Here is a 19,427-nt window from a genome sequence, read left to right as displayed (position 1 = left end):
GCTCCAAACAGGTTTCTCTCCTGTCCCCTAGCCTTGCCTTCACGATGCAGTCCCAATTGCACCCTTGCAAACAACAGTCTGGCCTGAACCCTATTGATGCAACCTTGCCCAGTCAACATGGGGCTCCAGTGGGTCACCAGGCAGCCCTGATGGACTGATGGAATAAATAGGATAGGGGGCTCTGAGGGAATGAGACCCTAGAGGGTACACTCCCCATCCCCCAGGGAAGTGACTGTGCCCAGAGGCTGGTAGTGCCCAGGGGTGGGGTGGTAATTATTTCTCCAGTACCTGAAGGACTCTTGTCCCAAAGGCATGAATTCCTAGCATTCCCTGTGACAAGATGACTGAAAGATGGGGGCTGGAGAGAGGGTACAGGCCCCACCTAGGGCGGAGGCCACAGCGCGGAGAGGGGCAGACAGAGCTATGAGCCTGGAAGGAAGCAGGATGGCAGCCGGAGCAGCAGTTGGAGCCTGGGTGCTGGTCCTCAGTCTGTGGGGTGAGCCACTCCCCCCACCCCACTGACCCTTCCTGCAGAAAGCACTTGAACCCCATACCCCAATTGCCCTAGAACTTTTCCTAGAACCCAGGGAACTGCTTTTCAAGGTCCCTCACGCACCCTGTCCAAATTTTGTTAGCCCTCATTACCTTCCTGCCCCTCTACCACGGTGCTGTCTCCCAGGGGCAGTAGTAGGTGCTCAAAACATCACAGCCCGGATCGGTGAGCCACTGGTGCTGAAGTGTAAGGGGGCCCCCAAGAAACCACCCCAGCAGCTGGAATGGAAACTGGTAAGTGGGGATCCTGTTGCAGCTTCCCAACTTCCAGGGAGACCAGCAATGATTCGGATCCCTGTCACTCTGCCTCACAGTACTTTCCCAAAGGCCTTGCACTGTTTAGGCCCTGCTTCTCTGCTTCTAGAATACAGGCCGGACAGAAGCTTGGAAGGTCCTATCTCCCCAGGGAGGCCCCTGGGATAGTGTGGCTCGTGTCCTTCCCAACGGCTCCCTCTTCCTTCCGGCTGTCGGGATCCAGGATGAGGGGATTTTCCGGTGCCAGGCAATGAACAGGAATGGAAAGGAGACCAAGTCCAACTACCGAGTCCGTGTCTACCGTAAGAATTCCAGGGCCTTCTCCAAGGCCCCCTCTCTTATCTCAGAAAAAGCCTTCAACCCTAGCCTTGGCCCATGAGGGCCTCTGACTTCCACTGGCCCCATTTCCACACACAGAGTTTGAGAACCTTCACAATTACAGCCTCTGATTGGATTTTTCCTCCTTCAGAGATTCCTGGGACGCCGGAAATTATAGATTCTGCCTCTGAACTCACGGCTGGTGTTCCCAATAAGGTAGTGAAAGAAAGGAGAAGTAGAAAATGGTCCTGTGAACAGGAGGCGAGTATGTGTGGGTGTGTGGCATCTCTCATTTTCAAAGGATTCTGAGGTCACCACTCTTTCCCCAGGTGGGGACATGTGTGTCAGAGGGAAGCTACCCTGCAGGGACTCTTAGCTGGCACTTGGATGGGAAGCCCCTGGTGCCTAATGAGAAGGGTGAGTCCGAAGGTGCCCCCCAAGCTGCCTTCTCCCTGATCTCACTCCCACACCCACCCTGGGATAATTTGTCTTATCCTCCTACCATAGGAGTATCTGTGAAGGAAGAGACCAGGAGACACCCTGAGACGGGGCTCTTCACACTGCAGTCGGAGCTAATGGTGACCCCAGCCCGGGGAGGAAATCCCCATCCCACCTTCTCCTGTAGCTTCAGCCCAGGCCTTCCCCGACGCCGGGCCTTGCACACAGCCCCTATCCAGCCCCGTGTCTGGGGTGAGCAGAGGTGGGGAGGGCTCCAAGCTCATGTGAGTGCATTCTGGAAGTCGGACCCTTAGGGAAAGAGGGAGTCAAGCCCATGGCCACTGGGATCACTCACAAGTGTAACTCTCCACCTCATAACCCTTCCAACTCCCAGAACCTGTGCCTCTGGAGGGGGTCCAATTGGTGGTAGAGCCAGAAGGTGGAGCAGTAGCTCCTGGTGGAACCGTAACCCTGACCTGTGAAGTCCCTGCCCAGCCCTCTCCTCAGATCCACTGGATGAAGGATGTGAGTGACCTGGAGAGAGGGGCTGGGAGGTAGGGTGAACCATAACTAGCAACAGGGAGGGCAGAGGGCTAACGAGGGAAAGGCAGGCTAGGAGCTGAGGAGGAAGAGAGGGTATTTGAAGATGTGGAGACAAAAAGACAAGAGTTTTGAAATAGTCTCCTCTCCCCTTCCCCCACCAGGGTGTGCCCTTACCCCTTTCCCCCAGCCCTGTGCTGATCCTCCCTGAGATGGGGCCTCAGGACCAGGGAACCTACAGGTGTGTGGCCACCCATCCCAGCCACGGGCCCCAGGAAAGCCGTGCTGTCAGCATCAGCATCATCGGTGAGACCTCTCTCCAAGCCCTATAGACCCTGGGGCTAGGGTGCAGGATAGCACAGGCTCTAATTTCCTGCCCCATTCTGGCCTTACCCCCAAGAGCCAGCCCACCTCTCCCTCCGTGCACCCACACCCAAACCTCCCCGCCCCACCCAAATTCTGCCAAGAGAGCAGCCAAGCCATTCCCTTCTTCCTTCTGAACTAAAAAAAGGGAAAGACGGCTGGGCGCAGTGGCTCACGCCTGTAATTCCAACACTTTGGGAGGCTGAGGCCGGTGGATCACCTGAGGTTGGGAGTTCGAGACCAGTCTGACCAACACGGAGGAACCCCATTTCTACTAAAAGTACAAAATTAGCCAGTTGTGGTGGCATGCGCCTGTAATCCCAGCTACTCGGGAGGCTGAGACAGGAAAATCACTTGAACCCGGGAGGCGTAAGTTGCGGTGAGCCAAGATCCTGCCATTGCATGCCAGCCTGGGCAACAAGAGCGAAACTCCATCTCAAAAAAAAAAAAAAGAAAGGGAAAGACTCCACTGGAGCTCCCACTAAATAACCCTCTCTCAACCCGAAGTCTTCCTTTCTGACTGGATCCAACTTTGTCTTCCAGAACCAGGCGAGGAGGGGCCAACTGCAGGTGAGGGGTTCGATAAAGTCAGGGAAGCAGAAGATAGCCCCCAACACATGTGACTGCGGGGATGGTCAACAAGAAAGGAATGGTGGCCGGGCGCAGTGGCTCAAGCCTGTAATCCCAGCACTTTGGGAGGCCGAGATGGGCAGATCACGAGGTCAGGAGATCGAGACCATCCTGGCTAACACAGTGAAACCCCATCTCTACCAAAAAAAAATACAAAAAACTAGCCAGGCGACGTGGCGGGCGCCTGTAGTCCCAGCTACTCGGGAGGCTGAGGCAGGAGAATGGTGTAAACCTGGGAGGCGGAGCTTGCAGTGAACTGAGATCCAGCCACTGCACTCCAGCCTGGGCAACAGAGCCAGACTCCATCTCAAAAAAAAAAAGAAAGGAATGGTGAGTGGTGGGGGCTGTGCTCTCAATTTTCCCTGTCTCCCTACAGGCTCTGTGGGAGGATCAGGGCCAGGAACTCTAGCCCTGGCCCTGGGGATCCTGGGAGGCCTGGGGACAGCCGCTCTGCTCATTGGGGTCATCTTGTGGCAAAGGCGGCGACGCCAAGGAGAGGAGAGGTGAGTGGAGAAAGCCAGACTCCTCAGACCTAGGGCTTCCAGGCAGCAAGTGAAGAGGGGTGGGGGGTGGAACGACAACGTGCAGCATTCTCCACAATCTTCCTCCTCAGGAAGGCATCAGAAAACCAGGAGGAAGAGGAGGAGCGTGCAGAGCTGAATCAGTCGGAGGAACCTGAGGCAGGCGAGAGTGGTACTGGAGGGCCTTGAGGGGCCCACAGAGAGATCCCATCCATCAGCTCCCTTTTCTTTTTCCCTTGAACTGTTCTGGCCCCAGACCAACTCTCTCCTGTATAACCCCACCTTGCCAAACTTTCTTCTACAACCAGAGCCCCCCACAATGATGAGTAAACACCTGACACATCTTGCTCTTGTGTGTCTGTGTATATGTGTGTGAGACACAACCTCACCCCTACACCCTTGAGGGCCCTGAAGGAAAGGGACTCACCCCCACACTTCCCCCACACTGCACCAAACATCTACTCAAGTTGGGGAGAAGATGCTTCTGTCAAGAGAGGGAGGGAGGGAGGGAGGAAGGTGGGGGGCAAACTTGGGAAGAGATCCCATCAATACATTTCACCTTTTTTATTGAATTTGTATTAAAGGAGGTAGTAAGGGGGAGGAAGCACTTAAGAGTCAGAACCCATATTAGACTCTGGGGAGTGAAAAATTAAATTAAATCAATAAGATGGGAGTGGGGGAAGAGTCAGAGGGAGCTTTGCCCCCCTTTCAAGATCAAATCAAGAAATCAGGGAAAGCAAAGACTTAGAAGAGAAGAAAGACATTCTCTCAATCCATCCTCCTTCCCCAGGGCAGAGAATTATAATGTTACTGAGTGAGCTTCTGAGCAGAAGGCTCTCCCATCTATGCACAGACTTCACTCCTCCTCCCCAAGCTTTCCTGGAGAATGTCCAGGGCTGGCCTTAGCCAACAGAAATAGAGAGGTCAAGGGGGTCCATGAGTAAGGAAGGGTCAGCAGGGACCCCCAATACTGATTCTCCTCTGGCTGGAGGTGGGCAGGAAGGAGACATAGCTCAAATACTGAGCAGCCAAAAAAAGAAGAAGATGGCGAGAAACAGGAAGAGGGAATCCTGCCAGCTGGAGGCCGGGTGACCCTGTCCCAGATCCACACCTGTGGGAGAGAGGAAAGCTGTGGAAGCATATGCTTCTAGGCTGGGAGGGGGCCTGAGGGGATTCACAGGGCTCCCTGATGGGAGCTGAATGTGACTCTTACCTGTACCCCGGCGGAAAGGCTCATGGGCATTGAAGACGGTGGTGAAAAAGCCAAAGGGAAAAGCACCAACACCAAATGAGAAGTGGAAGCCCCCGGTATCACCAAATGGCTGGAATGCCTACGGAGGTAGAAAAAGTCAGATGGGAAGCCGGAAAACCTGTCAAGGAAGGGACACAACTGGACAGGAAGACTCTCACCCCTCTGCTCTCTGGAGCTGGTCTCTGGCCCTGGGGGCGGGGTGGAGTTTTTAATCTGAGGAAGAGGAGAGAGAAAGTTAACAGAGAATTTTCTCCTGTCATCTTCCACACCGTTTTCCAAGGGCAGAAGCCTTCAATCTTCCCTGAGCAACACCTCCAGTCTCTCACCTGGGATCCTGGGGCTTTTGGCTCCCTCGCCCATAAAGCGGGACAACCTTCTCTCTGCTGATCCCAGCTTTACATACTGGACACTCTTGCCGCTCTGGCCTTGTCTCCAGCCACTGGGGAGAAAAACAGTGGTTTCCAGTATACAAGAGGGTCTTCCAGCTCCTCAGACCTCCCCATTTCCCTCTTCATCTCCCGAGTACGCACCTGATGAAGACATGGCCAACTGGATGGAGGAGAAAAAAAAAAAGTCAAACTAGCTACAGAAAAGAGAGACACAGACCCCCAGACTTCACAGAATCCCATCTCACTCCTCTTTCCAGGCAACCTGCTGTTGCTTTTCAGATTTTCTGCAACCTCTACCATGCCAGCCAACTTGGCCTTCCTGCTTGTCTGATCTTCCAACATCTAAAGCTCTGTCCATCCTCAACACACTCAATCCTCTCCTTTCTCCTCTCCCCAACAAACACGTACAAATTTTCGTGCCCTCTCTTTTCTGCCTTTCAAGTTAATTTCTAATTCCCTTTAGCCACCTCTTTCCGGGTTTCCGCTTTTCAACCCCAACCCCGCTTTTCAACCCCAACCCCATCACTCCAAACCAAACCCCTTTACTAGCACATTCTCCCATCACACCTTTTCCTCACTTTCAAGCTCAATAATGTTCCTGTCTTTACGACCCTTTAACCTTTCAAATCTGCCTCTCCACAGTGCCTTCGTACCAGCCCCCTCCCAGATCTCATCTGAATGTGATCCATATTTCCTGGTTCTCCCCGACTCAATTGATGCGTGCTTCCCCTTAACCTTTGTGTCTCATCTGTTTCCACCTGCACAGCTAAGACCCCTCGCTTCTCTGGGGTAAGGTGGCTCGGGTCTCACATTGTCCCGCCACTCCCCGCCCCACCTCCTCTTCTCAGCACATCACATGCCCCCGCTCCTGGTTCCTAAGACCTTTCTTTCCACAGATCTCGACCGTAGAGACATTATACTCCCACCCACACATACCAGCAAAGTCGTATGTCTCCTGTCGGGCCTCACCTATGGGAACGTGCCCTCCGATTATCTGTATGACTGTATGATTATTCGCTCCTAGCCTCCCCAGTATATAAGCGAGACCCACCGCCTTCCGCCCCTCTCCTCGATTCTCACCAGTACAGGTGGCCACACACACTGACCACAGCTTCCCGAGCAGTCTCCAAACATATATTACATTCGAAGGTCGCGCCCGCCCCGCCCCGCTCGCGATTTGGCCCTTCGGGGCCCCCGTCCTCCTCCTCCGCTGCTGCCATGGCCGGTTTTGTTTCGCCCCACGTACCCTTCAGTCCCCCCAAATACACATACACACGCCCCAACAAACCAGAAACCACCTCCTGCCCAGGATCGTTGGGCAGGCGTGAAGGTTTCCTAATCACTATTGGTCTGAATGCCTGCCAATCACAAAGAATTCAAAAGAAAGGATTGGCCCAAAGGATAGGGGCGGGAAAAGGTTAGTGTGGTCCTGCCTTCGCACAACGGCTATTGGCTGATACGGTCTAAGTCAATGTGCAATGCCAAGGGATTGGTAACAACTCGCTACACCCTGTCGCCTGGCCGCGGAGGGCTTTATTCGTCTGAGTAGTTGTCAGTCATAACCCAAGCCAGAAGCAATTTGCTCGGGACTACCTATAGACCTCGCCCACTATAAGCCCCTTTCTTTCCTTCGCTTCCTCTTTCTGAGAATGTCCGGATTGCTATTGGACTTTGGAGCGTATGGCTCCAAAGCAACTCATTGGCTAGAACTTGACGGAAAATGGTGGTTAGGTAAAACGCGCCTGCGCAGCACGCGGCGGGACGGGGGTGGGCCAATCGCGTGAGGGTTGAACCTTATCTTGTTCCAGCTCTTCACCCCTATCTTGTCGCTATGGTGACTGCTCTACAATTGGCGAGGCTTGCACTTCCAAGTCCTCGGCTCGCTTCATCCGGGTCCTTCAGCTGTGGACTTTCTGCTGATTGGGCCTTTTCCTTTTCCCCTGATTGGCCGACATCGGGAAAGACGGCGAAGAGCTAGGGAAAGAGGGAAAACACTAGGGTCGCAGGGTTCAAAATGGCTCCAACCTCCTTTGGTGACGTAGAGAGCAGAACTTGGGTCTGCCCCTCACTTTTAGTTAAGGGAGCAGAACTGGGATTAGCCCGACGTTTGGATAGTACGAACATCGATCTGCGGAGCTGGTGTTAACTCATTCGGCTGGACGACTCAGCCCTCCCCACTTTAGGTGATTTACAGAGCAAAACTGAACTAAAGGCCCACTCCTTTCTTAATGTTGTACACAGAGTAGAACAGGATTGACTTAAACTCCGTTTTAAACCTTCAGAGCAGAAAAGCTCTGGGCTCACCCTCTTTGTGACTGGTGCAGAAGGGGCACGGCCCGCCCCTTTTAAGGAGACCCGCGGGGGGTCTCCTTAAGACCCGCCCTTTCCTCCTTATAATTTGCCCATCAGAAATAGGGTCTTCTTCCAGGGTTGGACCCCGGAGAGTTTGGGCCTTTCCTACAATCACTGACCCTCACTGTGTCCAAAGGAGCAGAACTAGGTAACAGTCTTCCCACTACCAATCCTCTTCCCGAGGGCATGTAAACTCATGCAGGGTAAAGGTGTGGCTAGAGGCGGGACCTTGATAAAAGATCCCATGTGACTCAAAAGTAAGGAAAGATGAGAAGTTAGCAGTTGCGTAAAGAAGGACTGGGGCAGATGAGGATTCAGGAAACTGGAGGTTTAAGATATTGAGAGGGAAAGGTGGAAATGAAGGAGAGTGAAGTGATGGAATGATCCTAGTAAAGTGATAATGGGAGTGGAGGAAGAGAAGAGGGGGTGGAAAACTAGATACATGGCTACCAAATTAAGGAGGCATCCTCATCCAGAGGAATCGGCATTCTTCCTCACTTTGTCTTTTTCTAGAAAGCACTCCTGACGCCCAATTTCCATTGGAAGAAAAGATGTACCCATATTGTATGTTGTGAGAAGGGGTTGTCTCAGCTTGGGGAAGTAAGGAGACTGATAGGAAGGAAGTAGGAAAGAAAAAGTACAGAAGGAAAAGAGCATGGAAAAGGAAAGGGTCAGGGATGAGGTCAAAGAGATCTCTTTAAAGGTCAGAGAAGGCGGGTGGAGGGGGGAGCTGGACAGCTGGGAGATAGTGAGGGACAAAGGGCAAAGGAAACCAGACCAGAGGACTGGAGAGTGAGATGGGGTGAGATGGAGTCCTGAAGAGAAAAAGAAGAGAGGTGAACTTAATGCTTGTCATATGGTAGGTAGGTGTTTGATAAATGCTTAGAATTGAAAGGGGAACGGGAAGAGGGGTCCTTAAGAATAGTTGCGGGGAATAAGCAGCAGATAACCGGAGTTGAGAAAAAAAGAGACCAAGTAAAAGTGGCAGTTAAAAGAGAGCTGATAGAGAATAAAGGAAGGAATGTGCCGAAGGAGAAATACAGCACCAGGGGATCCAGAACTCAAAGGGAGTTAGAGAATAAAAAGATGCAGCTGGAGCCAGAGATGGGAGCAAAGGCAGAGGGAGGGCCCGCCTGAGCCCTCCTGGGGCGGGGCTCCCAAGAGTACACTGGTAGACGTGGGGAGGAGATGCCTGAGTTTCTGGGAGACGATTGGCAAAACAGGCTGCCCATCACCGCCCTCCACTTCCTGGCCGGCCCCGGAAACCAGCAGGCGTTGGGGAGGGGTGGGGGGGGGAATAGCGGCAGCAGAAGCCCCAGCCCTCAGAAAGACAGCAGAAAGGGAGGGAGGGAGGGAGGGTGCTGGGGGGACAACCCCCCACCATTCCTACCGCTATGGGCCCAACCTCCCACTCCCACCTCCCCTCCATCGGCCGGGGCTAGGACACCCCCAAATCCCGTCGCCCCCTTGGCACCGACACCCCGACAGAGGCAGAGACACAGCCATCCGCCACCACCGCTGCCGCAGCCTGGCTGGGGAGGGGGCCAGCCCCCCAGGCCCCCCACCCCACTGAGGTGTGGGCGGGAAAGGGATGGGAGGAGGAGGGAAGAGGGTGCTGAAAGCGACTAGGATGAGGGGAAGGGGAGAGATTGGGTCTGGGAGGGCCGACTGGGGGAGATGGTTGCTGGGGAAAGGAGAGGGGCTGACTGGGAAGAGGGTTGCTGGGGATAGGAGAGGGGACCTGAGAGGGAGGAAGGATGGAAGAGACACGGGAGGGGGAGAAATGGAAACCCTTGTGAATTTGGAACTGGGAGTGTGCACAGGGAATCCTGGAGAGGGAATTCCCTACACCTTCCCCAATTCCTTTTCTTGCCCTTTGACCCCACATGACTCTTGCGGGGGTCATGAGGGGAGAAGGCCAGCAGAATTTGCCTCTTAGGAATATACCCTTAGGCCCCTCTGTTTCCATCTAGGCACAGGACCTCTTGTTTCTCAGTGGCCTTCCACACTGCTGGACCCTTACACACAAATGCCTTATGGGAGCCATGTTTTCTACATTGAGGCTGTGTGCCTTTGACATGTTTAATGGCTTGTGTGCAACTAGGTTGTCCCAATGCTCTCCATAGGCTGTGTAGAAATGGTGTGTTATTTTCCATCAGAATTGCCCATTCTCCGTTCTTGTGTCCACGTCTCACATCCAGTTTTGACATGTTCAAGTACCGCATGTGTGTGAGTTTTCATATATTGCACCTGTTTTATAGTTTCCTGTTACTTGCACGTTTTATGTTTTGGCATGTTTATTTCAGCATGTGAAGGTTATATACCTTATTTTACTTTGGCTGACATGTCTGTGGTCCTACCATTTGCAGTAGTCTTCATGTGTGGGATCCCATGGCTTGGCTGAATAGCCTACACACTCATGTCTGACTCAGTTGGCCCGTTTGCTGTGTTTTCCCAGTCACAGTTCACAGAACACATGTGTATGCCCCTTTGCACAATACACTGATGTAACAGGACCATAGAATGTGTGTTATAAATTTATCGTCAGTGTATTTTATGAACCGTACGCTCATTAAATTTGGCCCTCCATTGCATTTCTAACTCCTTGGACTTTTGTTCTCTGAAAAGGGTCACTTAATATCAAGTGTTAGAGAAGAAGGTAACTGGGTCTCCAGGTCTGCAAAGAACCATCCCCGCATGCCTTACCTTGGTGACCTCCCTGGCCCATACCTCTCTACACAAACATTATCTTTCCAGTGACTGTGTACAGTCTGTGTTCATGGGATCAATGCATGTCACAGGGTCAATCCTGCTGTGAACCCCATCGTTGGTATTTATGGACATTATCTTCCATTCTTTTCACTGTTGGCACACATTTGATGAGAGCAGCATCTTTCCCTGTGGCATGTTAATCCCATTCTGTGCATTTCTCTTGTGACATGACCTCTTCCTGATTATTGTTACTCTGCCTTCATTATGGCCATGTATTGCATGTATCTATTCAGAGTCGGTTACCATTAGGCTTCATGTGTTCGTTACTTTCTCAGTGACTTTTCTTTTAGTAGTCAGTACTACTCAAGAGGGTAACTATCTAATTTGTGATCAGAACTGCCATCTCTGTCATTAGTTGCGGCTCTGTGGGTGTGTATATAGCCTTAGAATCTGTTCAGCAAGTGTTTGTTGAGCACCTACTCCATCTCCTATTGTCCTGGTATTGGAGATAAGACAGAGTCCCTGTCCTTAAGCTGCTTACAGCCTAAGGAGGGAAACAAAAATGCCAGTCAACACATAGTGTGTTGTCAAGATCAGTGGTTCTTAAATTCAAGCGCACATCAGACTCACCAGAGGGCTTGTTAAAATACAGATTGCTAACCAGCCACGATGGCTCACACCTGTAATCCCAACAGTTTGGAAGGCTGAGGCAGGAGGATCACCTGCGGCCAGAAGTTCAAAACCAGTCTGAGTGAGAAAAAGAAAAATAGATTGCTGGACCTAATGCCCAGAATTTCTGATTCAGTAGATCTGGGGTGAAGTCTAATAATTTGCATTTCTACACTTCAAGACCAGTGCACTGGTCAAGATAAAAGTGTAATGAAAGCACAGGCCTGGAGGGGTTCAGGCAGCCCTCCGAAAGGTGACACTGAGCTGTGTGAGGCAGGAAAAGATCCGGGCATTCCAGCCAAAGGGAACAGCATGTTCAAGGTGCGGAAGCGTGAAAGATCATGGTGTCTGAGGAACTGAAGTGAATCAGTTTGACTGGAACAAAAAGAGTTTTGTGAGGATGTGGTCGAAGATGTAAGCAGAAGTCAACTTGTCAAGAAGAACCTTTAGGCAAGATAGGGAAATGCTCTGCATTTCAGAAAAATTTGTATTAACAGAAAAATCTCTGTGGTTGCTACGTGGAAGATGGATTGGAGGGGGTTAGGAGCCTACTCCACATAGTTCAGGGGAGAAATGATGCTGTTCTGAACTTGTAGGGGCAGTGGGATGGAGCAGCTCAGAAAGCCTACAGTATTCCAATTGACAGGGTCTCCTGTTTCCTCTATTGCCTGTTACCTTCTTGCTTGGCAATAGGCTTACCTTTGAGCATAGCCCTTCCCGTCATGGGAAGACAGTGCCTGTGGCCTCAGTAGGAGTGACAGGTATTTGCCTGTACACCCTTTTTGTGAATTGTTACCCCGCCCCCAACAGTGGGGCAGAGTGGAGGAAGGAGGAAGAACCTAGAACACAGGTTCTGTGTTCCTGCCCCTCTTCCTCTTGAGCCCTTTCCTCTCCCAGGGCAAGTGCTGTTATGTCCCCTTTACTCCCTGCCCTCCATTTTTCACTTGGTGAGGCCTTACACCCTGTACCTGCCCACACAAAGTGTCACTAGAAGGAAGGAAAAGGGTAGTTGGATTCATTTGCCTGTGTGGAGGTAGGATTGGTCTTTGTAACTATTCCAGGTATGTCCATAAGTCTGCCTAGGAATGGGGGAGCTGCCTGGGTGGAGAGGGATTTTTCTAGTTACTAGTTATGCATTCACATTATTTTATCTGTCACTGGGTGTAATTATAAATTTGTGTCTGTGTGTGAACATGTTAGTCTTTGTATGACTGTGTGTTGGCATTAGTGACATGAACTTTTAATCTTGCCATTTGGCCCCTGGGTATATGGCTGTGGGTGTTCTGTCACAGTCACCATATATGCTGTGTGCTGTGTTCGTATATGTATATGCAGTACATACCAGTGTCAGCATAACTGAGTGGTTAGGAACACAGGCGGCTTAGATTTAACTCAGGAGCTGTATGATCTCAGGTAAGTTATTTAGCCTCTCTGGGCCTATTTCCTATAAAATGTAAATAATAATAGTACTTCCTAGACTATTGTATGGATCATTTTAAGAGTTTAACTTAATGTATAGACCAGTGCTGTTCTACAGAAATATAATGCAAGCCACATATATAATTTTTTTATGGTAGCCACATTTTTACAAGGCAAAAAGTGAAATTAATTTTAGTGATGTATTTTCTTGAATCTGATACATCTAAAAGATTATAATTTCTTTTCTCTCTCTTTTTTTTTTTTTTTTTTTTTTTAAGACAGAGTCTTACTCTGTTGCCCAGGCTGGAGTGCAGTGGTGTGATCTGGGCTCACTGCAATTCTCCTGCCTCAGCCTCCCAAGTAGCTGGGATTACAGGCATGTGCCAACAGGCCCGGCTAATTTTTGTATTTTTAGTAGAGATGGGGTTTCACCATGTTGTTCAGGCTGGTCCTGAACTCCTGACCTTGTGATCCACCTGCCTCGGCCTCCGAAAGTGCTGGGATTACAGGCGTGAGCCACCGCGCCTGGCCCAAGATTATAATTTCAAAATGTAGTCAGTATAAAAGATTAATAATGGGATATGTTACATTTTGTTTTTTATTCAGTCTTTGAAATATGATGTGTATTTTACATTTCCAGCACATCTCAGTTCAGACTAGCTGCATTTCAAGTGCTCAGTAGACACATGTAGGTGGTGGCTACTTTCTTGGACGGCACAAGTATAGACCATTATAAGACCCTTACCAGCTACAAGTGTTACTATCATTCTTATTGTCATTTATTGTCAGGTATCTGTGAGTTGTAGATGTCCATGTCTTGTGTCTCTTGTCTGAATACATCTGGAGCCTTCGGGAAGAGGAATGGGAGAGCAGTCTTGAGCTCTATCTCCACCACCCTCATCCTAGAGAGGCTTCCTGGGAAGGTTTCAATGGGAACCCTGCCCCAGCTTGTTTCTCTGGCCCTTGTCCTCATAGCACCAGTCCCCAACCCTGCCTTCTGTGCCTTGCGTACCCCACTGTCCTCCAGAAACCAGGCTGATTGTCCCTTGCCCCATCCCCTGCAGGTGGCCAGAATGGAGTTTTGGCCAGGGGCATGGATGCTGCTGCTGCTGCTCTTCCTGCTGCTGCTCTTCCTGCTGCCCACCCTGTGGTTCTGCAGCCCCAGTGCCAAGTACTTCTTCAAGATGGCCTTCTACAATGGCTGGATCCTCTTCCTGGCTGTGCTCGCCATCCCTGTGTGTGCCGTGCGAGGACGCAACGTTGAGAACATGAAGTGAGGGGCAAGGGGTCTTGGGCAATGAGGGAACCTAAGGGCACAAAGCGAGTAGTGGATTGGGGGAAGGGGGCATGGTGTGTGTAGAAAAGACAGACAGACCAGAGACAGGGAATGGGGAGAGGACTGCAAAGGTGGTCAGAAAGACAGTAGGGTTGGGGGGAGCTGAGGCATGCAGATGGACATCAATGGATCCCACTGGGACCCCTTGCCGTGACCCCACAGGATCTTGCGTCTAATGCTGCTCCACATCAAATACCTGTACGGGATCCGAGTGGAGGTGCGAGGGGCTCACCACTTCCCTCCCTCACAGCCCTATGTTGTTGTCTCCAACCACCAGAGCTCCCTCGATCTGCTTGGTGAGACCCCACCACAGGGCACACCTCCCCCAGTCATGCCTCCCCTCCTGGAACCTTCCCTAGAATATCTTCTCCTTGAGATCCTTAATTCTCCTTCCTCTGGGACATTGCCCCCTTGTCTCCCGCTCAGGCCTTCATTCCCTGGGTAGAACTGCCCTCATAAGCAGGGTACATACACCTTTGGTTACCCTTTCCTTCACTTGGGGCTCCCCCTGCCTAGTCTCCTCCTTCACCTCCAGTCCCTACCAGAGTGGGTGATGATCTGGGTGAGGTGGGTTGCTTTCTGTGACACTGCCTCCGCCCCAATCCTCACCCACCCCCACCCTGCCCAAGGGATGATGGAAGTGCTGCCAGGCCGCTGTGTGCCCATTGCCAAGCGTGAGCTACTGTGGGCTGGCTCTGCCGGGCTGGCCTGCTGGCTGGCAGGAGTCATCTTCATCGACCGGAAGCGCACGGGGGATGCCATCAGTGTCATGTCTGAGGTCGCCCAGACCCTGCTCACCCAGGACGTGAGTCATCCTGGGGAAATGGGGGATTGGAGGGATAGAAAGTAGAATAGTTGTAAATAAACTGATATGCAGGGCCAATGGGCCTCAGAGGTCCCATTATAACATCACACCTACTCTGACTCCTCCATATGTGTTTGTCTTCCTTGACCTTCTTTCTCCCCCAGGTGAGGGTCTGGGTGTTTCCTGAGGGAACGAGAAACCACAACGGCTCCATGCTGCCCTTCAAACGTGGCGCCTTCCATCTTGCAGTGCAGGCCCAGGTGAGTACTGCTCCCTGTTCTGCTACTCAGCTGCCCACCCCCACCATTCCCTCATGTCTGGGCAGGGGCTTATTGTAGGAGTCTCAGAAGAGAGCTGTGGACTGACCTGCTTTACCCCTTCCCCAGGTTCCCATTGTCCCCATAGTCATGTCCTCCTACCAAGACTTCTACTGCAAGAAGGAGCGCCGCTTCACCTCGGGTGAGGGCTTTGAGCAGTTCTGGGGTCGGGTGTGTCCTGAGAGGCTGGGAGGACATCCCTGTGAGGCAGGGGGATCATTCAGTGTCAGAGGCAGGGGGATCATTCAGTGTCAGAGCCATGAGATGTCCACACGGTCATCTAGTTTAACCCACAGCAGCCAATAAGTCTTTACCAAGCACCACCATACCCTGCCAGGTGGGTAGCACTTGGTGCCACCAAGAGAGGCTGTTACTAATCTAGCAGGAAAGATAAGGCCTGTGTGCACAAAGCTGTAATGAATAACACTCATTCAGCAGTAAATGCCAAACCTGGAGGAGGGGGGCTGGAGGAGTGCTGAGGAGATGTCTGGACTGGGAATTGGAGAAGGCTTTGTATAGAAGGGCCTCAGAAGTGGCAGCTGGCAAGCCCAGGGATGGTTGTCCAGGGTTGGGGGAAGAGAACTGAAAGGTTGAGGAAGAGTATCCCTCAGAAGCTGGGCCCCACCTGTGGGCAAAGACCTGGGTGGACAGGCCCTGATGGTGCTCCCCTTGCCCCAGGACAATGTCAGGTGCGGGTGCTGCCCCCAGTGCCCACAGAAGGGCTGACACCAGATGACGTCCCAGCTCTGGCTGACAGAGTCCGGCATTCCATGCTCACTGTTTTCCGGGAAATCTCCACCGATGGCCGGGGTGGTGGTGACTATCTGAAGAAGCCTGGCGGGGGTGGGTGAACCCTGGCTCTGAGCTCTTCTCCCATCTGTCCTCATCTTCTTCCCCACACCTACCCACCCAGTGGGCCCTGAAGCAGGGCCAAACCTTCTTCCTTGTCTCCCCTCTCCCCACTTATTCTCCTCTTTGGAATCTTCAACTTCTGAAGTGAATGTGGATACAGCGCCACTCCTGCCCCCTCTTGGCCCCATCCATGGACTCCTGCCTCCGTGCAGTCTCCACTCTTGACCCCCACCTCCTACTGTTTTGTCTGTGGGACAGTTGCCTCCCCCTCATCTCCAGTGACTCAGCCTACACAAGGGTGGGGAACATTCCATCCCGACAGTGGAGTCTCTTCCTGTGTGGTCTTCTCTCCCCCTCTACTCCACATTGGCCAGTGGACTCATCCATTCTGTGGAACAATTCTCCCCCACCCCAAAGTCCATGGATTCAATGGACTCATCCATGTGAGGAGGACTTCTCGCCCTGTGGCTGGAAGCTGATACCTGGAGCAGTCCTCCCAGGCTCATCCTGGGAGCTTTCCTCAGCACCTTCACCTTCCCTCCCAGTGTAGCCTCCCATCAGTGGGGGCTGGACCCTTCTAATTCAGAGGTCTCATGCCTGCCCTTGCCCAGATGCCCAGGGTTGTGTACTCTCTGGGATACCAGTTCAGTCTCCACATTTCTGGTTTTCTTTGTCCCCATGGTACAGTTCTTCAGTGGACCTGACCCCACTCAGCCCCCTGCAGCCCTGCTGCACCATTTCACCAGACACAAGGGGAAGAAGCAGACATCAGGTGCTGCGCTCACTTCTGCCCCCTGGGGAGTTGGGGAAAGGAACAAACCCTGGCTGGAGGGGATAGGAGGGCTTTTAATTTATTTCTTTTTCTGTTGAGGCTTCCCCCTCTCTGAGCCAGTTTTCATTTCTTCCCGGTGGCATTAGCCATTCCCTGCCTCTCGCTCCAGACCTATTCCCACAACTGGGGAGGTAGGCTGGGAGCAAAAGGAGAGGGTGGGACCCAGTTTTGCGTGGTTGGTTTTTATTAATTATCTGGATAACAGCAAAAAACTGAAAATAAAGAGAGAGAGAGAAAGATCTGGGTGCTTGGTGGTTGCATTTGTTAAGGAATCGAAGAAGCAGTTCTTGCCCAGGCAGCCTGCCCCCAGCCAGAAGATTCAGGGGTGGGCCCAGAACACAGGCCTCCCCCTTTCTTCAGCCCTCTGAAGTTTCCATTGTTGGTTGCTCTTTGGTGGTTGATAGCCTTATCTGCAGCTCACAGTCGGCCAATCCCAGAGGATTAGTGGGTCTGGCTTCTGTATAAATTAGGGGTGCTGTAGAGGCTTCTTATCGATGACTGAGGCCAGGGCCCAGGCTGTTGTCCTCACAGGAGCCTGGTTAATGACATGGCAGACACAGTGGCTGTGGTCAGCCTGGAGTGGACTACACTGCCACTCTCACCAAACAGTAAGTGAAACTACTGGGCTGGGGACAGGATTTCAGAAGAGAACGATGGTGAAGTGGAGAAGCATGAGGACAGTGAATGTTGGAGAGGGGGCTTGGAGAAAAGAGGGCGTGCTTGAATGGGGAGGGGTCTTGGGGAAGGCTGGGGAATAGAAGTCAAGGCGGGAGGAGCGTGAGGACTCACAGGCACCTAGCCTCTCCTCCAGCAGCAGCACCTGGTCGCTGAGAGATTCGATCCGGTCACCCCGGCCCCACAGCTCAGCCACCTGTTCTGGCTGCAGCTCTTCAGGCGGCATGGGCAGCACCGCTCGGACCCAGGCCCCAGCCTGACTGGCCCACTACAAAGGAAGAGATGCCTCAGGGTATGGATAGTGACGTCTGGCCTCACCCCACCCAGCAGGCTTAGCTTACCTGCTCCAGCCGCTCCAGGCGCCCTCGCAGCTCGCGAATCTCCCGCTTCAGAGCGCGCTCGTCTTTTTCCGCCTCCCGAACTAGGGACAAAGAAGACCAAGAACATAACCACTGCCCAAGCCTGGACGCCTGTCCCGGGTTCCCCCGGTGGCCTGTATTCCTGCCCGCTCACCGGCCACGCTGAGTATGCTGGCACTGGTTGGGGGTTCTGGGTACCCCTCCGTGCAGGTGCGCCCGTCCAGGCCTAGCACTAGGTCGTGCGGGCAGCCGCAGGTGAAGCTGCCTGCGGTGTTAAGACAACGGTGCGAGCAGAGGGTGATGCCGGTCCTACATTCATCCACGTCTAGTTACCGAAAAGAGGAAGGGGCTGAGAGAGGGGGCGGGGGAAAGCGCCAGGGTAGGTGGGGAGGACAAGCTGACTCACCCACATGACAGTGCTTCCCTCCCCAGCCGGGGGCGCACTCGCACTGGTCAGGCCTAACGCAGACGCCTCCGTTCTGGCAAGGCTTGGCGCAGATGGCTGCAGACAGAGAAGTGGGGTTCAGTCTCTAACCGATGACCCAGCTCCCCAGCTCCGTGGGGCGCGCCTCCCCGCAAGGCCTGGAAGACTCAGCCTCACCTTCACAGGTGAGTGCCCCCGGGTGCCGCTTCTTCCAGCCCTGGCAGCACACTGCATGGGTCTGCTGCACCTCCCGCCTCACCTCCCGCCACGTAACGCGGTACGTGGTCCTGGAACACAGCGCCTGGCTCAGGACCCTGAGTACGGGTCCTGGTCGGGGTTCTTGGGGTCCCGTCTCCCCATCCCTCACCTGTAAGTGCTGCAGATGCGCCTCCCAGCGCACAAGGTCAGGTAGGGCTTGTACACTGGTTGGCTGTAGGACTCGTTATAGCGGAGCGGGACCACCAGTGTCTGCTTGGAGCAGACTCCCTGACTGCGTCCATGCCAGAGGATGAGGTGGGAGAGATTGAGTAGGCCAGGCCCTGGGGAGCCAGGAGTCCCACTTCCCTCAAGAGGCTACTGAGGCCCCGCGCCCCCTCCAGATGACAGCCTCTCACCCCCATTCTAAACTTTCAGTTAAGTTTTGCCTCCTGTCAAGCCCCATCCCCAACAGAAGGCTCCCGAGAAGAGCTCACCCGGGTCCCACCCCCTCTGTTGTCACCTCTCTCTGAGGAATCCACCCTTGGCCCCCTCGCCTGATATCAGTAGCAGGAGGAAGGAGAATCCGCCTAAGAGAGTCCACAGCTCAGCCCTGGACCCCATGATTCTCTTTGACGCTGGACCCTACAGGCTGCAGGCAAGAAAAGGTTAATGGATGTCCTTCCTCTCTCCTATTAATTTCTCCAGCACTAGTCCCTCCAAGGGCACTCTGCAGGTGCCCTCTAAGGGAGTCAGGACATTCACTGTTACATATTAGCCACCAGAATTGCCTACACCTGTGTGTACAACCCAGCGCTATCCTATCCTTAGCATATCATGATCCATTCAGCATCATAAAAGCTCACATCCTAGCACACTCCCTCCACCTCCCCTCTAACCTACTTCTCATCCCCTCTGCACAACCTGGAGGGACACACAGTCAACCCTCCCCTTATGACCCTCCTTTTTTTTTTTTTTTTTTTTTTTTAAGGAGTTTCACTCTTATTGCCCAGGCTGGAGTGCAATGGCACGATCTCGGCTCACCGCAACCTCTGCCTCCCAGGTTCAAGTGATTCTCCTGCCTCAGCCTCCCAAGTAGCTGGGATTACAGGCATGTGCCAACAGGCCCGGCTAATTTTTGTATTTTTAGTAGAGATGGGGTTTCACCATGTTGTTCAGGCTGGTCCTGAACTCCTGACCTTGTGATCCACCTGCCTCGGCC

General features: G+C 52.8%; 4 protein-coding genes across 11 annotated transcripts in view; 2 read left to right on the top strand and 2 right to left on the bottom strand.

The window, feature by feature from the left end:
• Window positions 1-3,965, top strand: part of AGER (advanced glycosylation end product-specific receptor) — an 11,093-nt gene extending 7,128 nt beyond the window's left edge. Inside the window, exons 2-12 of one of the 2 annotated variants that reach the window (XM_011969428.1) lie at window positions 12-496; window positions 680-786; window positions 917-1,109; window positions 1,277-1,341; window positions 1,455-1,542; window positions 1,633-1,815; window positions 1,958-2,088; window positions 2,268-2,409; window positions 3,010-3,036; window positions 3,473-3,599; window positions 3,710-3,964. In XM_011969428.1, coding sequence (XP_011824818.1) covers window positions 352-496; window positions 680-786; window positions 917-1,109; window positions 1,277-1,341; window positions 1,455-1,542; window positions 1,633-1,815; window positions 1,958-2,088; window positions 2,268-2,409; window positions 3,010-3,036; window positions 3,473-3,599; window positions 3,710-3,806 — 1,305 coding nt within the window. In that variant the 5' untranslated portion in view covers window positions 12-351 and the 3' untranslated portion in view covers window positions 3,807-3,964. Of the gene's footprint in view, window positions 1-11; window positions 497-679; window positions 787-916; window positions 1,110-1,276; window positions 1,342-1,454; window positions 1,543-1,632; window positions 1,816-1,957; window positions 2,089-2,267; window positions 2,410-3,009; window positions 3,119-3,472; window positions 3,600-3,709 lie in introns of those variants that run through there. The other variant, XM_011969429.1, reaches the window with a different exon arrangement.
• A 204-nt stretch (window positions 3,966-4,169) lies between these two features.
• RNF5 (ring finger protein 5, E3 ubiquitin protein ligase) lies at window positions 4,170-6,920 on the bottom strand. Of its 2 annotated transcripts, XM_011969430.1 has the most exons (6): window positions 6,339-6,920; window positions 5,400-5,418; window positions 5,196-5,308; window positions 5,028-5,082; window positions 4,831-4,948; window positions 4,170-4,728 (listed from the first exon to the last, which is right to left on the bottom strand). In XM_011969430.1, exons 1-6 carry the CDS (start codon window positions 6,476-6,478, stop codon window positions 4,631-4,633), a joined length of 543 nt encoding a protein of 180 aa, XP_011824820.1. In that variant the 5' UTR covers window positions 6,479-6,920; the 3' UTR covers window positions 4,170-4,630. The 2 variants fall into 2 exon arrangements, with proteins under 2 accessions (XP_011824820.1, XP_011824821.1); XM_011969431.1 differs by lacking the exon at window positions 5,400-5,418 and having other exon boundaries at window positions 6,339-6,452.
• On the top strand, window positions 6,879-16,789 carry AGPAT1 (1-acylglycerol-3-phosphate O-acyltransferase 1). 5 transcript variants are annotated; one of them, XM_011969435.1, is made up of 7 exons: window positions 6,879-6,989; window positions 13,475-13,683; window positions 13,909-14,042; window positions 14,376-14,551; window positions 14,716-14,811; window positions 14,938-15,010; window positions 15,547-16,789. In XM_011969435.1, exons 2-7 carry the CDS (start codon window positions 13,484-13,486, stop codon window positions 15,717-15,719), a joined length of 852 nt encoding a protein of 283 aa, XP_011824825.1. In that variant the 5' UTR covers window positions 6,879-6,989; window positions 13,475-13,483; the 3' UTR covers window positions 15,720-16,789. The 5 variants fall into 5 exon arrangements, with proteins under 5 accessions (XP_011824825.1, XP_011824826.1, XP_011824823.1 ...); XM_011969436.1 differs by lacking the exon at window positions 6,879-6,989 and adding an exon at window positions 7,235-7,758; XM_011969433.1 differs by lacking the exon at window positions 6,879-6,989 and adding an exon at window positions 7,656-8,469.
• The window catches only part of EGFL8 (EGF-like-domain, multiple 8), a 10,858-nt gene continuing 8,145 nt past the window's right edge, over window positions 16,715-19,427 (bottom strand). Inside the window, exons 2-9 of one of the 2 annotated variants that reach the window (XM_011969438.1) lie at window positions 18,729-18,857; window positions 18,378-18,500; window positions 18,188-18,297; window positions 17,993-18,088; window positions 17,741-17,911; window positions 17,569-17,648; window positions 17,342-17,495; window positions 16,715-17,087 (exon numbers count right to left, since the gene is read on the bottom strand). In XM_011969438.1, the coding sequence (XP_011824828.1) occupies window positions 17,041-17,087; window positions 17,342-17,495; window positions 17,569-17,648; window positions 17,741-17,911; window positions 17,993-18,088; window positions 18,188-18,297; window positions 18,378-18,500; window positions 18,729-18,829 (882 nt within the window). In that variant the 5' untranslated portion in view covers window positions 18,830-18,857 and the 3' untranslated portion in view covers window positions 16,715-17,040. The remainder of the gene's footprint in view (window positions 17,088-17,341; window positions 17,496-17,568; window positions 17,649-17,740; window positions 17,912-17,992; window positions 18,089-18,187; window positions 18,298-18,377; window positions 18,501-18,728; window positions 18,858-19,427) is intronic. The other variant, XM_011969439.1, reaches the window with a different exon arrangement.

The sequence above is a fragment of the Mandrillus leucophaeus genome, unplaced genomic scaffold (genome assembly GCF_000951045.1).
Source record: "Mandrillus leucophaeus isolate KB7577 unplaced genomic scaffold, Mleu.le_1.0 Scaffold890, whole genome shotgun sequence".
In the NCBI taxonomy this organism is placed as follows: Eukaryota; Metazoa; Chordata; class Mammalia; order Primates; family Cercopithecidae; genus Mandrillus; species Mandrillus leucophaeus.
This window is presented reverse-complemented; position numbering and strand designations above follow the sequence as displayed.

What these genes read in the sequence shown, in the direction of transcription:
- AGPAT1 (XM_011969433.1), top strand. An exon ending in AGACCCTGCTCACCCAGGAC is followed by an intron (nt 14,552 to 14,715) that starts GTGAGTCATCCT and finishes TTTCTCCCCCAG; the next exon opens with GTGAGGGTCTGGGTGTTTCC. An exon ending in ATCTTGCAGTGCAGGCCCAG is followed by an intron (nt 14,812 to 14,937) that starts GTGAGTACTGCT and finishes CCCCTTCCCCAG; the next exon opens with GTTCCCATTGTCCCCATAGT.
- RNF5 (XM_011969430.1), bottom strand. Translation starts at nt 6,478, where the DNA reads ATGGCAGCAGCGGAGGAGGAGGACGGGGGCCCCGAAGGGCCAAATCGC. An exon ending in CAAAAGCCCCAGGATCCCAG is followed by an intron (nt 5,083 to 5,195) that starts GTGAGAGACTGG and finishes CCTCTTCCTCAG; the next exon opens with ATTAAAAACTCCACCCCGCC. An exon ending in GCCTTTCCGCCGGGGTACAG is followed by an intron (nt 4,729 to 4,830) that starts GTAAGAGTCACA and finishes TCTCTCCCACAG; the next exon opens with GTGTGGATCTGGGACAGGGT.